A 16,967-nucleotide genomic window follows, 5' to 3' on the forward strand; every position below is an offset into this window, starting at 1 on the left:
TGTGATGGTCCCCAGTTCTCTCCCCCACACATTACAACTCTGTCGGGCCACGCCAGCAGTCCCAACTAATACCTCATTTTTATGGAAACAGAGGTCACATTTCCAATATTATTGTTAGGAGTGTCATGAAGTGAATCATTAAGTGAAGCCCATCTACGCAGAGCGTTTCTTTCTAACCACTTACTTTTTTCTAAAATCCATTTTCAGGATGACTTAGAACTTTTAAGCTGATTCATGGTTATAGTTTCCACTACCCATTTATGCCGAAGAAGCACACACAAACTGAAGTCTCTGTGGCATCAAGAAATGCTACAGTGTAACCCAACAAGCCTCTATGCACTGTCTGCTCTTCTGGTCTACAAGGCCCTCTGACAGTTTTCCATCCACTTTGTCAGGAATACCTTCCCCCCGCCCTTCTTCTCACGTCAATTCTCAGCCAAGACAGTGACATTAAAACGTTAATGCCTCAATCTACATATGATGCACATCCTGAGAGCCAGGTGAAGCATACTAAACAGGATGTGTCTTGGTCTCACTCTTCTGTTGACATCACAAAGGGGACCCGTGGTTGATGGATGACTGACAGATTCTTCTAAACAACTCGCATTTAAATGGTGAATACCCTTCTTGAAACTATCTTGATGCTGTCACTGCTCATTCAATAATTACAGCTTTCTCAGAATATTTATTTTTTTGGTAAGATTCCTCCCATGATAGCCTGATTGGTTTCACGAAAGAAATTCAAAGGAATTTTTAAGACCTTTTAGAGATCAGAGATGTTGCAATAGTTGTTGTAGACAACTGTTTAGGACCTAAATCGCCTTCCTGCTTTTAGAAGCTCCCATTTCAGGTGAAGATTAGGGCTCTGGGGAGCCGGTATTTTGCTCTCCTCCCTCCATCCCTGCCAGTGTCCTGGCCCTTGCTCACTGCCCACAATGCACAGAGATACAGCGAGGTGAATCCAGTGTGGGTCTTCACTGCCAATCCCCCTTCTTAGAACATGCCAGGCAGGACTTCAGCAAGGTCAACCAGGTGGGAACACATGGGTTGCTCCAAGGCAGGGGCTCCTAACCCCTTCAGGAAATGGGTTTCCCACTCTTGGGCTGGCCCCTCCACCTCCAGGAACTCCTAATATTGGTGACCATGGAAATGACTGACAATAGAAAGGTGCTTATTTCCCTGAGAGCTGCCTCCCTAATTAGACAGAGGCTGAGAGCAGGTCACAGTCAAGTGGTCCACCGCCATTGGCATCACGTGTCTCAGAAGAAACAAAGGAGAGCCAGGGTTGTGCCCCCGCTGGGCTCCAAACAAGCATTGCTGCACTGGCTATGGGTCTTGGACAATTGCCTCTCTCTCTGTGGGGCATTTTCTGCAGGGCATATGGAAAATGAAGCTGAGATTTAAATGAGAGTTGTCTCATTGGTGTACACTGACCACTCAGCATACCATTAAGTGCTGATGCAGAGCTGGTACCATGATTGGCACGACTGTGGTTATGGGGTCTGAGCCAGAACACATCTGCTGGGAGGTACCCACAGAAATGAGACCCCCGTTCAGCATCACTCTACTTCCTGGCAGATCCTCAGATTGAAATCTGAGCTCCTCATACAACCCTGCCCCACGTGCCCATCCAAAACACTTGGGGGCCTTCTCCCTTGCTCGCCTCCCCCCAGTTGACCTGCTGGCTGGCTGGCTGGCTCTGAGCTGAGTGAAGGCATCCTGATTCTGACCCCACCTTCCCCTAACTGGACATAGGACCTCTCAGCGGTTCACTTGCCTCCATCTGCCATCTGCCTAACTGCCCACCTGCAGAGCACTTCCAGAACTGCCCTCCCTCAGCCGCGGAAACCCCGAGGAGTCCCACCACCACACCGCCCAGCTCTGAGCCACTGGTCCATCCCACTAGGATGTCAGCAAGCACTATGACACTTGGCACAACTCCAAGCCACACATCACTCACTCTCTTCTGCTGCTCTTTCTGGGTTCCATGATGTGAGAGGGTTCAAACTTCACCCATAGTATGACCCCAAGGACCCGGGCAGCCCAGACCTCAGGGCTTCAAGAATCCTCCAAGACCCACTCCAGCGGGCTCACAGTCTCCACCCACCTTGAGCATATGGACGTGTTTCCAGATTATAGAAAAGAATGGCCATGAGGAAGCACAGGAGGAGGCAGGCAAATTTATGTTCAAAGAATAAATGGAAAAGTCAGCCAGAGAGAGAGCACATTTATAAGGAAATATTTTATTTCCTAATTTATATATGTATTGTCCATATCTAAATGAGATTGCCTTTAAAAAGGAAAATCTAAGCATGGCACGCGCTGAAACTCCAAGACATAAACTAGACGATTTTGCTGGACAGAATCAAAGCCAAAATAGCACTTGTGCTACTTCATTGCTGTCTGTCTAGGACTCACCGGATCCAGTGTCCTTCATAGTGACCCTAGCCACAGAGGAGCCTATGTGTTGCTTTCAGAAAGAGACATGTTTCAGCTTACTCGTCCTGCTCTCTAGGAATACACAAGAGTGGAGACCACACGCCAAGGAAGACCAACTGGCCTAGCTGATGGCCAGCGAACACTCTAGATTAGGGAAGTTATTTTTGAGAAATGTCATCACCTGAGGTTAAAGGGTAACATAGTCTACAAATCAAAGATATGATGTGGGACCAACGTGTGGATCTTAGTTTAAAAAACCAAACCTAAGAATAATGAGAGGTAGGAGGACAGACTCTGGAAAATACGCTCCATGACATAAAACTGGAAAGGCTGCTACATTATTCTCAAAACGTTCTTTAGAAAAAGTTAATGGGTACTTTTCCATGGTTACATACTATGCATAAGAGAAACACTTACCATGCATTAGAGTCAACAATAAAACAGCTAGGTGGGAGTACCGTAATTACTTTTGAAGGTTCTTCGTAAAATTTTATTAATGGATCTTAAATGTGAAGACGTAGAAAGAAGCCAGCAGAAAGACTTAGGAAAACGTAGACATGGAATTTGCTGAACAAAACAAAACCACTAGGACCAAATGCTTCTGACTCTAAATGTTGGATTGCTCACCCTCATGTGTCAACACTTGGTTCTAGAATAATGGCCAGTCAGCGCGTTGTACACACCATGACTGCATATGGATGCATTTCTAGTGTTTGTTAGATTTCCACAAGCAAAAATCCAAACAAAGCTTATTTTTGTAAAAGACAGTTAGAAAAGGACCAGATAGACTTTAGGACTTGAGATCAAATGGCCACGATCACATGTGTGCATGGAAGTCACTGAGCACTTACGATGAGCTCGGAATCCCGTCCCATGGAAATGACAGTTCGGTTCACTGTTCGGAGAAGTTTCTCCATGATGACCTGGACATGGCGCTGTGTGGGGCCCTGGAAGAGGACAGACCCGTGAGAACCAGCACCAAAGACAATCATGAGAATGCCAGCCCCGATGGCTGTCACCGAATCTATTTACCCTGTAAAGTGTAAATCAATTATAACCCTTAACGAGATGAAAAATGGACCTTGTCAAGGCAAAAAGGCCTATGTGAAGAAAACTCAAGGCATGTTATTAATTACAGTCCATTAATGAAAATTTGTTCTATAATTACAGTAATTTAATTTAAGCAAATCTTAAAAATAAAAGCTGATCTGTTTGAGCAATAAGATGTTTATGATCCCTGATTAGCCTGCCAATTACTTTTCTAAAGACACTTTGGTCATTTGTGAATGGAACTTTGGCAAATAACAACCCTAGTGGCTCTGCACGTCACAACCCGTATAACTTGTGGGTCAAACGATCACACAGGACAGATCATTAAAATATCATCTTAGAAAATGGCACAAAGTACACAGGGCCCAGAGCTTTCTGTCAGGTAAGATTTGCTCTCCGATCATCTCCTCCGGAAGCAGTGGCTGGAAGCCCTCTTTCTTGTTGTTGTTTAATTCCCAGTCCATTCTCGCTCACAGCCACCCCATGCGACAGGGCAGAACTGTTCCATGAAGCTTTCTACACCATAATCTTTACGGAATCAGATTGCCTGGTCTTTCTCCTGTGGAGCTGGCTGGGTGGGTCTGAACCACCAACCTTTGGGCTTGCAGCTGAGCACATAATCCCTGCACCACCAGAGCCCTTAGACCCTCTTTACACTTAATCCTTTGCCCAGTAAGAAATGGGAAGGGCCTCGAGTGGCACCATGGAGGCAGACCTGTGGGCAAAGGCTGTGGAAGCCTTTCCAAAGGCTGTACCATCAACAGTGTGAGCTAATGTCATCTGATCTCTTTCTTCAAGAAAGTCAGCCGGGATGGGCGAACATAATAGGGGTGTGGGTAGAAGTGGGGCATGTGTGTGTGTGTCAACCAGGAAGGTGTCCACAGCAGAGAGTCAAGGACAAGCTCTGTCAACTTCAAAACCTGGCCCGTCTGTCCAGTGCCACGGGCCAGAGGTGATGAGTGGACTGACCGGCCGGGCCCTGTTTTGACCTTTGCTGACACAACTGGACAACAAACGACTTCATGTGAGTATCCCTGTGGCTGTAATGCATGTGTGCATCCACATATATGGTACGTGGGGATGGGAGGAACAGGGCCAGGTTTGTCCACTGTGTGTTCATACCAACAGTTGATTTAAAAAAAAAAAAAAAAAGCCAGTGGTATAAGCTTACGATTTAGAAATGCAGAAGAGACATGGAGGGCAGGGGCAGGGAGGTAGCTTACAAAGCACCCAGAGTGTTTGTCTGGGGAGAGGTGCCCACAGAGAAGGGCAGAGGGCCTCTTCTCACCATGAATCTCATAAGCACCACTGACTTCTTCATAAACTATGTGCACGTTTTACGTTAATAAAATTAAAGAATTGAGAGGAAGAACTCAGGTAATTAGCCTCCTTTTTTTATAGTCAACTTGTAATATCAAAGCCTCTGTCTGAACTTCAGGATTAAAATCTAGGTCTCAAGAGGTGTTTAGCTAAGAAGATGGGAAATCAATGTTAAAGGAAGATTTTTTTTTGAATGCAGAAGAATAAACATGGTAAGATAATGAAGAAAGGCTTTACCCGTAAATAAAAATAATTCAAGAATGCAACCCTACAGAGAGAAAAAGAAAGGCGAAACCTTGAACTTAAGGCAATTCCTTTGTACACAAATAAAATATGACCCTGCTGTGCATGTGGGGCTCGGGTTGGTGTGAATCATGGGCCCGAACGTCCGGCAAGGTCCCGAGGGCGGCCTGAGCGGGCAAAACCACCACTCACCACATCCTTCCGGTACAGCACCTCCAGGATGTTGCTGAGCAGCTGGCAGCAGGCCTCCAGGTCTTCCTGCCTCTCCAGATGATACTTGAGCTGATCTGTCATCATGGGAAGCAGGATCTCGCGGCAGTCTGCAGGAGACACAGGGCTGATCAGCAGGACACCCACCAAGACACAGCTCAGGGCGGCTAGACGTATTGTGCCCTAGTAAGCACACCAAATTACAGCCTGTGGGACAGGGCACTGCCTCATGGCTTGTTCAGATTACCTGGCCATGAATAAGGAGATCAATGGCATGCCATGCAAATAGCTGACACACAAATACACTCAGGTACATGCATACATCTGTATATCTCCACATACACACATGCTATCAGTTCACAAACATACACATACACAAACATGGGGCACATAGCGTGCCCAAAATGCAACCACACATGTTGTGCTTTCAAATAATTATATAGAGGTGTTGTTTTCATTGCTGTGTGCCACCAAGTCAATTTCGACTCATAGCGACCCTATAGAACAGAGTAGAACTGCCCCACAGGGTTTCCAAGACTGTAATCTCTAAGTAAACAGATGGCTACACCTTTCTCCTGTGGAGTGCAAGTGGTTCAAACTGCTGATCTTTCAGTTAGCAGCTAAGTGATTTACCACTGTGCCATCAGCGAACTGCAATTTTTATAAGAAATTTGTCACAAGTTGGATTGTGTCCCCAAAAAATATATGTCAACTTAGCTGTGGCATGATTCTTGGTGGTTTGGCAGTTATGTAATGATGCAATGTGGCATCTGCGCAATGACGTAATCACCTCCATGTTGCAATCTGATGTGATCAGCCAATGAGTTGTAAGGGTATTAGACTAGGATGCAATACTTTCCTGAGTTACAGCCCCGATGTGATATAAGAGGAGTTTTCCTGAGGTGGGGGCTGCGCTACCTCTTCCCTTACACGAGACAAAAGGAGAGAGAGGTGAGCAGAGGGGAGGGAGAGACTGCCACCAAGAAAGAAGAGCAGGGAGCAGGCTGTGTCCTTTGGACCCAGGGTCTCTGCACAACAAGTGTCCTAGACCCAGGGTAAGACTGAGGCCCAACCCACGGAGATCACCAAAGCATGCCCAGCACACAGATGCTGGGATCAGACCAGGACTTTTCTCCAGAGCCAACAAAGAAAAAGCCTTCCCCTAATGCCAGCAGCCTGAATCGGACTTCCAGCCTCCTAAACTGTAAGAAAATAAATTTGTTTGTTAAAGCCCTCCACTTAAGGTATTTCTGTTGCAGTGGCACTGGAGAACTAAGACAAAATGCTTCTCATGACAATTATTTGAATTGTGTTGTTGTTACGTGCCATCAAGTCAGATCCGACTCATACCAACCCCTCCTTGGGTTTCCAAGGCTGTATCACTACAGAAGTAGATGGCCCAACCTTCCTCCAAGGAGTGGCTAGTGGGTTAGAACTGCCAGCCTTCTGGTTAGCAGTCAAGTGCCTTAGGCACTACACTACCAGAACTCCTGCATTTGAATTGTAGCTTATCTCATCTATTCCAGGAGGACCAAAGTACAATTCTTCCTGGAGAGCTTAGGCCTTGGCTTTCAAAACGGTTCTCAGCTTGGCCAGCCGCTAAGTAGCCTACTAAATTCCCGGTGTGGTACTTAAGTTTGTGTGTCAACTTGGCTAGGCCTGGTTGAGTGACTGGGCAGCAGGATGTAGTATTCCCCATGATGAGACTGTTAATCAACTCAATGGCAGAATCTACCACGCTCTGCTGAGTAGCTCCTTTGGGTATGTGGTCTGCTTCCCATATATAAGAAACAGCTTTGGGAACAGTCTCTAGCTTATGGTACCCTTGAAGCCTGCATGTAGCCGTGTTGTTGTTCAGCAGCCTGCCATGCTCTACCGACCTTGGGACTTTCAATGGACTTGAATTAATGGCCTGCCATGTGGTTTGGTTAACATTGGGACTGTGCCATTTTATTTGTCAACCTTGGGCTTGTTACCCTCAGTAGCCAGTAGCTGCCTGAGTGAAGAGATGCCTCTAGCTTCAGTGGGCCGGAAGCAAGAGACAGAGCTGAAGCCCAAAGGTGAGGGGCTTTCACCCAATCCCTAGAGCCTGGCACTTTGAACTCAGACTTAAAGCCTCCCGAACTGTGAGAGAATAAATTCCTGTTTGTTCAAGCCATCCCATTTGTGGTATTTTCTTGTCAGAGCGGCACTAGGTAACCAGAACACCCGGCTTTGTCTCCATCCACTAAGGCAGAACTTTCTGCTGGGCCTGCACCTACAGGGAGGGCAGTGTGCACAGGGACAGGGGGTCAGGTGCTGCAGCGAGATTCTGTGAGTCCACAGTCAGAGCCCCACATACCAACAAGGTCCGCTTGGACAACTCACTCCACCTCTCTGTGCCTCGGTTTCCTCCTCTGCAGCATGGGCAGGGGACTACCACCCACTCCTCCCAGGTCTGAGGCTCCGTGTCACCCTGCTCAGTTGAGCATGGGGTACCATGCCTATCACAGGCTACACGCTCAGTGTGATGGTTAATTTCATGTATAAACTCAATTTGACTCTGATTCTCACTTGCTTGGCCAAATAGTTTAGCTATTGTCATGGCGTAGTTCACATATGATTACACCACTTGGCTTTAGGTATAGCACATTGCCCTCCATCATGTAATGCAATAGAATGAATCCCCTTCCATGATGCAATCTAATAGAATAACTCCATTGAGGTTAAACCAGTGCAGGGTGGATCCTAAACCCAATCTCTTCTGAATTATAAGACCAGGTAGACACAGAGACACACACAGGGGACAGAGGAACACCATGTCAGAACTGCTACAACCAAGGAACCCCTAGGGCTATCAACAAGGAAGGAAGCACAGCCCGATTAGCACTTTCACCCTCCAAAATGGTGAGAAATTGTCTACTCTCTAAAGCCATCCATTTGTGGTCTTTGTGTTACAGCAGCCCTAGGTAACTAGGGCTCTGGTGATGCAGTGCCTAAAGCATTTGACTGCTAACCAGAGGGTTGGCGGTTCAAACTCACCAGCCACTCTACAGAGGGAAGATGGGGCAATCTACTTCCATAAAGATTTACCACCTCAGAAACAGAAACCCAATGGGGTTGCTATGAGTCAGAATTGACTCAATGGCAGTGGGTTTAGGTAACTAAGGCAGTCAGTGAAGAGTATGTGCTGGGATGACATGACACAGAGAAAGATGAAGAGTCATGGCCCCTTCCTGGCCTCCCTGGCCCCTGGACTGATGCACAGGCTTGTAGGGTGGGGCATGGGAAGCAGAGTGAGTCAGGGGAGGCCTCCTTCAGGAGGTAATACCCTAGTCCGCCTGCAGAGGGAGTAGGAGTCTGCCCTGTGGGGAGGACAATAGGGGAGTGAGATCCAGGTAAACACAAAGTGAGAGGGGCAAGAGGAAGCATGGCATGTTCAGAGCCAAGCGCACAGCACAGGATGGTGCCGTCACAGTCTGGGAGAAGACAGGTGGAACGGAAGGCCAGGGGGCCAATCCAATTCCATCCTGGGGTGGAACTGGGCAAAGTGGAGGGGATTTGGGGGGGGAGATACAGGCAGGTCGGAAGGCTAGAGAGGCCCTCTGGGATGGAGTGGAAGCAGGGCAATGGAGATGGAAGCCCAGAACTCCTCAGTTACCTACCACAATGATCCAAGCCTGAGCTCAGGCTCCAATGGCATTTAAAAGAAGAGGCCATGACAAGAGCAAATGGGAGGCGGGATGAACATGGCCCTTGGTGAGTAACTGGGGTGGGGGATAAAGAGAGTCACAAACAACGCCCAGGATCCGGCTTGGGCACCTGAGGGACACCGTCATCCAATGAGAGGAAATGGAGAACTGTGCTTATGGGAGGAGGAAATGAGAAGGGTTCAATTTTGAGCAAGATGAGCTTGAGTTGCCTGTCGGACACCCAGTAACCTTGTCTAGTCAGCAAGTGGATAGAGGGTTCTGGAGCTCGAAGATTTCTGGTGCAGACAGACTGCAGAATCATCAGCCTCTAGACAGCAGTGAAACCCAGATACAAGGTTGAGATTGTGAAGGGGAGTGAGAAGGAAAGGCCCCGAATAGCATCAGGATTTAAGTATTAGGACAGGAAGTGTGGAAAGAAGATGAAGAGGGATAAGGCCAGACACAGGAAGAGGCAGAGGTGAGTGACAGAACCAAGAGAGGGCAGAGCACATAAAGGCTCCACATGTGGTGTTGAGATTGGATGGAACCGGGCAGCCTGGGATGTGGGATGAGGGGACCTTGAAAGGCAGCTTCCTGAAAGGGCTGAGAGGATGAGGATGTGGAGACAGGAACAGGGACAATGCCCCTAGAAGCAGGGCTGTGACATGAAGGGGCCCTGGGGTCCAAGAACATAGCATGAAAAACATTCAGGCTTTCACTTGTTTTGAAGATAGGAGCATATAAAGCATGTTCCAAAAAATTAAAGGAAAATACAGAAACAGTCACAAATAAGATTAAAGATGAAATACAATCACTAATTGTTCCAATTGGGAATTCCGATTTCACCCTAGCATCATCAGCTTTCCGATATAGACCATCTATCTATTCCCAGCACCAGGACTGTGTTTTGCCATCTCCAATTCCTTTAAAATGCAGAGCACAGGAGAGAAGAGAGCAGTGCTCTGAAATATTGAATATACTTAGCTGGGTTTTAGAGTTTCATGTTTTAGGATTTACAATGTTAATGATACCTAAAAGCATGTTTTGAATTAATGTTTCTTGCAATTTTTTTTATAAAAGAAAAAAATGAGCAGGCAACAGTAGAATGTTTCTGTAAATATGAGAGACCTATTTAGAAGACCTTCTCAAGGACCACTGGGCAATGCAGTATGGGGGTGGTGGTGGGACTGGAGAGTGGGCAAGGAGAGATAGGACTCAGATACAGCACACACCCTTCTCCCCCACTGCCTTCCTATTGGCTTCATGTAGACAGCTCATGCTGTTTTTTTCAAATTCCACTTTGACTTATTTCCCTGTAAATGGCTGATAGCAACTCCATTTCTCCAAAAGGAGTTTTGTCCAATGAATATATGAATATATGATTTGACTTCATGATTTCACAACTGCAGGAATCAATACTTGGGCAGCAGCAGGGCTTAAGAAGCCCATCTTATGGGCAGAGGCAAGGCCAGCCTTGCTGGCTACAATGCCAGAAGACCAAGGAGGAAAAGCACAGCAAACAAAGGTGGTGCTGCCCTGCTGGCACCAGGATGGCCTGTCCATGTCTGTGCTCCCAGGTGTCAGGAGGACCTCACATCGAGGTCCTTAACTTTTCATCCAGCCCTTCCTGTGATGCCAATGGATGAACTGAGGCCCCAAGGAGAGGTCGTCTCCAAACGCCAAAGCCCCGGGACCTCATTAGTGAAGGACTCCAAAAGCCAAGATACCATATGGGTTCAGGAGAACACAAAAATGCTAGAAAGCTACTCAAGGACAAGGCCACCCACGGGAGATGACAAGAAAATGACCTCATTGGCAGTGAATCCTGCCTCAAAATCCAACCAAGCATTGTTGATCCACTGAACACACTGATTTTTCAAATATCTCCAAATCCCACTGCTTTCCCTCCAGAATCTTAAAGTTCACAAACTACACCCACCTTAGTAACTGCTGATCTCCTGTCCTGAACCACAATGCAATGTCCAATGGAGGCCTTACACTCCAAATTCCTTAGCACAAGGGGTTAGAAAGTTCTCTTGGCAAAATATAGCTGAGCCCCTTCATACCTGCCCTTGCCCTTCCTTATGACCTGCAGTCATTAACATTAGAGTTTGAGTCCTCTTTTCCTTTGGCCTGAAACACATCACCCAATATGACCACCCTCAACATGGGACTTGCCCTTGGCCATCTTTACTCACTACCCCATCTCTATCACTGCAACCATTCTGAAGAACAAGATGAACTTCCAAAACACTTCAGAGAGATGTTAAGAGTCTCTAAGAATTGAGTAGGCACAATAGTTCTCGATAATGTGACTAAGGGGGAAAAATGACTGGGTTATCTTGATACAGCTGTTTTCTGGAATCAGGTTAGAAGCAATAGGTAGAAGACCTACTAGACTGGCCGGTACAGTTGGAGGGACTGGTGTGTTCAAGAACGGTTATGTAAACACAGAGGAACACAGTTCTGGACTCAGAGAAGGCAGAAATGGCCCTTCAGGCTCTGGTGCTCTGATGTCCTGGACTAAATTCATCCCTTATAAAAACAACTCACTGCCGTTGAGTCGGATCCGACTCATAGCAACCCCTCTTTGTGTTTCTGAGGCATTATCACTACGGAAGTAGATTGCCCAATCTTCCTTCTAAGCAGTGGCTAGTGGGTTTGAACTGCTGCCTTCTAGTTAGCAGTCAGTGCCTTAGGCACTACACCACAAGAACTCCCAATCCATCCCTTACACCCCATTTATTTGCCATGCTGGGCAGGCTGCTGTGGACTGGACTGTCCACAGAGCTAATTAATTCTGTTGGGCTCATTTGTCAGAATTACTCCAAAGTGAAGGAAGTGATGTCGAATCTCACTGTTCCTCTTCAGCAGGGAAGATGCTGTCAATCATTGGCTACCTGCTGGGAATGCCCACCAGCCACTTGGTCCAGAGGTCTGTGTTAGCTGCTTCTCTCTGTTGTCCAGTCTCTCTTGATGAGAAAAAGCACAACTTTCAGAAACTTCACTGCTCTTTTCTCACATTTAAAGACAATTGGATTTTCTTAGTCCCTTGAGAAGATAAACACCCATTTGTAATAACCCTTCACATGGATCAGTATCCACAGCTTAAAACAAAACCAAACCCATTACCACTCAGTCAATTCCGACTCATAGCAACCTTATAGGACAGAGTAGAACTGTCCCATAGGATTTCCAATGTTATAAATCTATATGAAAACAGACTGCTTCCCCTTTCTCCCAATGAGTGGCCGGTGGGTTGGAACTGCCAACTGTTTGGTTAGCAGCCAAAAGTTTTAACCACTTCACCACCAGAGCTCCTATCACAGGTTAGATGTTTTCAGAGTGATCAGGGAAATGATCCCTCCATCCATTACTCCCTACCTATCCATGGCTGGTCAAGGAAGTAAGGGGAGATGGGGTAAGTATCCTTTTACTGTGATGATGAAATGAGATAATGCTTGCAGAGGGACTTAATAAAAAGCAATAAAATATTCCAATGTGAAAGGTCACCATCCTCCACCACTACCATCAGCACCAGCAGAACCAACAGAACCAGCACCACCATTGGCACCAACACCACCATCACCAGCACCATCAGCCCCAACACCAACATCTGCATCAGGCAGAGCTCTCCCAACCCACAGACCAACCAGAACAGAGCCACATCACTGAAGCTGGTGAGCTAGATGCTCAGATTTTTCTCAAAGGCCAACAGGTCACAGTGACCACACTCAAGATCTCCTGCAGGCCCCCAAGGTCAGAGGGTGAAATGACAGCACCACCCTTCTGTGCTGCCTCCACATCTGACCCATAGGCACAGGAAAGCTTCAAAGGCCCAGCTTCGGTTACTGAGCTGTTTTGTTTTCCTTTTTGATATTCTGAGCTCTGTTACTGGAATGAAATCTTCTTGGAAACAGAGGTCTTAATGGTCACATAATGGGAGTTCCCCCGACAAGTAACCAAGGTCGGTCAGTGGTAGTAGGTGCGTGTGTTCATGCACAGTGTGGAGAACAGCTTCTCTTCCTAGGAGGACCCTTGGTGAGTATTTACTTTTGTTAATATTACTATGTTGTTGTTAGGTGCCATCAAGTTGGCTCTGAGTCATAGCAATCCTATGTAAAACAGAACAAACCAATGCCCAGTCCTGTGCCAGACTCACAATCTTTACTACACCTGAGCCCATCATTGTAGCCACTGTGTCAGTCCATCTTATTGAGGGCCTTCCCCATTTTCGCTGACCCTCACTTTACTAAGCTTGATATCCTTCTCCAGGGAATGGTCCCTTCTGACAGCATGACCCAAGTGGGTGAGATGAAGTCTGGCCATGCTCGCTTCCAAGGTGCATTCCAGCTGTACTTCTTCCAGAGCAGATTTGTTAGTTCTTCTGGAAGTCCATGGTACTTTCAGTATTCTTCACCAACACCACAACTCAAAAGTATCAACTCTTCTTCGGTCTTCCTTATGTATTGTACAGCTCTCACATGCACATGATGTGATTGAAAATAGCAAGGCTTGGGTTAGGTGCACCTTACTCTTCACAGAGATATCTTTGCTCTTCAGCACTTTAAAGAGATCTTTTGCAGCAGATTTACCCAGTACAATACATCCTCTTTGATTTCTTGACTGCTGCTTTCATTTGTGTTGATTGTGGAACCAAACAATATGAAGTCTTTTGACAACTTCAATCTTCAATTTATCATGATGCTTCTTATTAGTCCAGTTGTGAGGATTTTCATTTTCTTTATGTTGAGGTGTAATCCACGCTGTAGACATTAATCTTTATCAATATATGCTTCAAATCATCTTCACCTATAGCAAGCAAGGTTATGTCATCTGCAAGTAAAGGTTGTTAATGAGTCTGCCTCCAATCCTGATGTGATGTTCTTCTTCATATAGTCCAGCTTCTTGGATTATCTGCTCAGCATACAGATTGAATAAATACAGTGAAAGTATACAACCCTAACACACATCCCTTCCTGATTTTAAACCATGCAGTATCTCCTTGTGCTGTGTGAACCACAGCCTCCTGGTCTATGTACAGGTGGTCATGAGCACAATCAAGTATTCTCGAATTCCCATTCTTCTCAATGTTATCCACAATTTGTTATGATCCACACAATCAAATGCTTTTGCATAGTCAATAAAACACAAGTAAACATTTTCTGGTATTCTATGCTTTCAGCCAAGATCCATTTTGACATCAGCAATGATATCCCTCATTCCACTGCTACAACCATTTTTGAGTTATCTTCAACAAGATTTTATTTGTGTGTGACATTAAAGATATTGTTCAACAATTTCCACATCCTATTGGATCATCTCTTTGGAATAGGTACAAATATGAATCTCTTCCAGTCAGTTGGCCAGGTAGCTGTCTTTCAAATATATTGGCATTGACAAGTAAGTGCCTCCAGTGTGGCATCCATTTGTTGAAACATCTCGAGGGGTTTTCCTTCAATTCCTGGAACCTTGTTTTTCACACACTCCTTCTATCCAGCTTCAACTTCTTTCAATACCATTAGTTCCTGATCATGACCCACCTCCTGAAACAGATGAACATCGGCCAATTATTTTTGGTACAATGACTGTGAATTCCTTCCATCTTTTTTGATGTTTCCTGCATCATTCAGTATTTTGCCCACAGAATCTTTCAATATTGGAACTCGAGGTCTGAATTTTCTCTTCAGTTCTTTGAGCGTCAGAAATGCTGAGAATGTTCTTCCCTTTAGGTTTTCTAGCTCCAGCTTTTTGCACATTTCATTATAATAACTGACTTTATCTTCTTGAGCTGTTCTTTGAAATCTTCTGTTCAGCTCTTTTATCTTGTCATTGTTTCTTGCTTTAGCTATGGTCTGTTCAAGGGCAAGTTTCAGAGTCTCTTCTGACATCCATTTTGGTCTTTTCTTTCTTGTCTTTTTAATGACCTTTTGCTTTCTTCATGTATGATGTTCATAATATTATCCCACAATTCATCTTGTTTTTGGTCAGTGGTGTTCAATGCATCATATCTATTCTTCAGATGGTCTCTAAATTCAGGAAGGATATAATCAAGGTCATATTTTGGCTCTCATGGACTTCTTTTAATTGTCGTCAGTTTCAACTTGAACTTGCATTTGAATAGATGATGGTCTATTCCACAGCAATATCCTAGCTTTGTTTTGGCTGACTATATTGAGCTTCTCCATCGCCTGTTTCCCAGATGTAGTCAATCTGATTCCTATGTATTCCATCTGGTGAGGTCCATGTGTATAGCCACGATATAGTTGTTGAAAAAAGGTATTTGCAATGAGTAAGTCGATGTCTTGCAAAATTCTATCATGCAATATCCAGCATCATTTCTGTCACTAAGATCATATTTTCCAACTACCGGTGATTCTTCTTTGTTTCCAACTTTCACATTCCAATCACCAATAATAATCAGTAAATTTTGATTGCATGTTTGGTCAGTTTCAGACTGCAGAAGTTGGTAAAAATCTTCAACTTCCTCATCCTTGGTTTTGGTGATTGGTGCATAAATTTTAAATAGTAGTAGTGTTAACTGGCCTTCCTTCTAGGTGTATGGATATTATCCTATCGCTGACAGCATTGTACTTCAGGACAGATCTTGAAACATTCTTTGTGATGATGAATGTCACACCATTCCTCTTTAGTTCCTCAATTCCGGCATAGTAGATCACATGGCTGTCTAATGCAAAATGGCCAAAAACAGTCCACTTCAGCTCATTAATGCCTAAGATATCGATCTTTATCTGTTCCATTTCATTTGATAACTTCAAATTTTCCTAGACTCATACTTCATACATTCCATGTTCTGATTATTAATGGATGTTTGCAGCTGTCTATTCCCATTTTGAGTTGTGCCCCATCAGCAAATGAAAGCACTACTCCATCCATGCCATTAAGGCTGACTCTACTTTGATGAGGCCGCTCTTCCCTAGTCGTTTTTGGAGTGGCTTCCAACCTGAGGGCTCATCTTCTGCCACCATATCAGACAATGTTCCAGAGCTATTCATAAGGTTTCCCAGGATCAGATGACCACGCTAGTTGTTTATCTCTAAGCCACAGTGCTTCGCACTTTAAATAGCCCTGTTCCACCCTTGGAAGGGCAAAAAATCACAATAAGATCTCTCCCGCCTTTCTTGTGACCCAGTTTTCCTGGCCAATTTCCAGGCAGATCTGGACAATGGTGTGTGAGCACATGTATGTATATGTGGTTGTTTGGTCTGTTTTAATTTGCAATTACATGTGCATGGTCTACAATTAAATAGTCTTCAGTGAAAACCAAGTCTACCTCCCAGTGCAGCCTCCAGCTACTCAGCTTCCTACCCAAAAGCAAAAACTAATGCAGGCTTCTTAAAGGCTCCTCTACTAAAGATGTTTTCCTAGTCCACGTATCAGTTTATAGACTAAGGTTTTTCAGGACATGTTGGGGCACAAGTTTTAAATAACATTAAGTACTTCAAAGTTTACCTTAATTCAAGACTGCAAATGAAGAGGAAGGTGTATCACACATGTGTGTAAATCTGCAGCAAAAGACCTCTTTCAAGGGTTCAAAAAGAAAGATGTCACTTTCAGGAGTAAGGTGCTGACTCAAACCATGGTATTTTCAACCACATCATTTGCATACAAAAGCTGAACAACGAATAACGAAGACTGTTCTGCTTACCTAGTGCCCTCTGACAAGAATATACCACAAATGGGATCGCCTCAACAAAGCAGCTACTGGCTGCTGAGGCTAACAAGCCCAAGGTCGACAAAATGGCATAGTCCTCATGTTACCAAACCACATGGCAGGCCATTAATTCAAGTCCATGGAAAGTCCCAAGGTCAGCAGAGCATGGCAGGCTGCTGAGCAACGACATGGCTACATGTAGGATTCAAGAGTTCCATAAGCTAGAGACCATTCCCAAAGCTGTTTCTTATATATGGGAAGCAGACCACATACCCAAGCTACTCAGCTGCTCACAGTAGATTCCACCATGGAGTGGATTATCAGTCTCATCATGGGGAATACTACACCCAGCTGGCCAG

General features: G+C 45.2%; 1 protein-coding gene across 1 annotated transcript in view; it reads right to left on the bottom strand.

The window, feature by feature from the left end:
- The window catches only part of DOCK1 (dedicator of cytokinesis 1), a 542,405-nt gene that overhangs the window by 383,250 nt on the left and 142,188 nt on the right, over positions 1-16,967 (bottom strand). The window contains exons 26-27 of the mRNA XM_042780404.1: positions 5,245-5,372; positions 3,291-3,386 (exon numbers count right to left, since the gene is read on the bottom strand). Of these exons, the coding sequence (XP_042636338.1) occupies positions 3,291-3,386; positions 5,245-5,372 (224 nt within the window). The remainder of the gene's footprint in view (positions 1-3,290; positions 3,387-5,244; positions 5,373-16,967) is intronic.

The sequence above is a fragment of the Orycteropus afer genome, unplaced genomic scaffold (assembly GCF_000298275.1).
Source record: "Orycteropus afer afer isolate SDZICR_OR568_19922 unplaced genomic scaffold, OryAfe1.0 scaffold00038, whole genome shotgun sequence".
Classification (NCBI taxonomy): Eukaryota; Metazoa; Chordata; class Mammalia; order Tubulidentata; family Orycteropodidae; genus Orycteropus; species Orycteropus afer.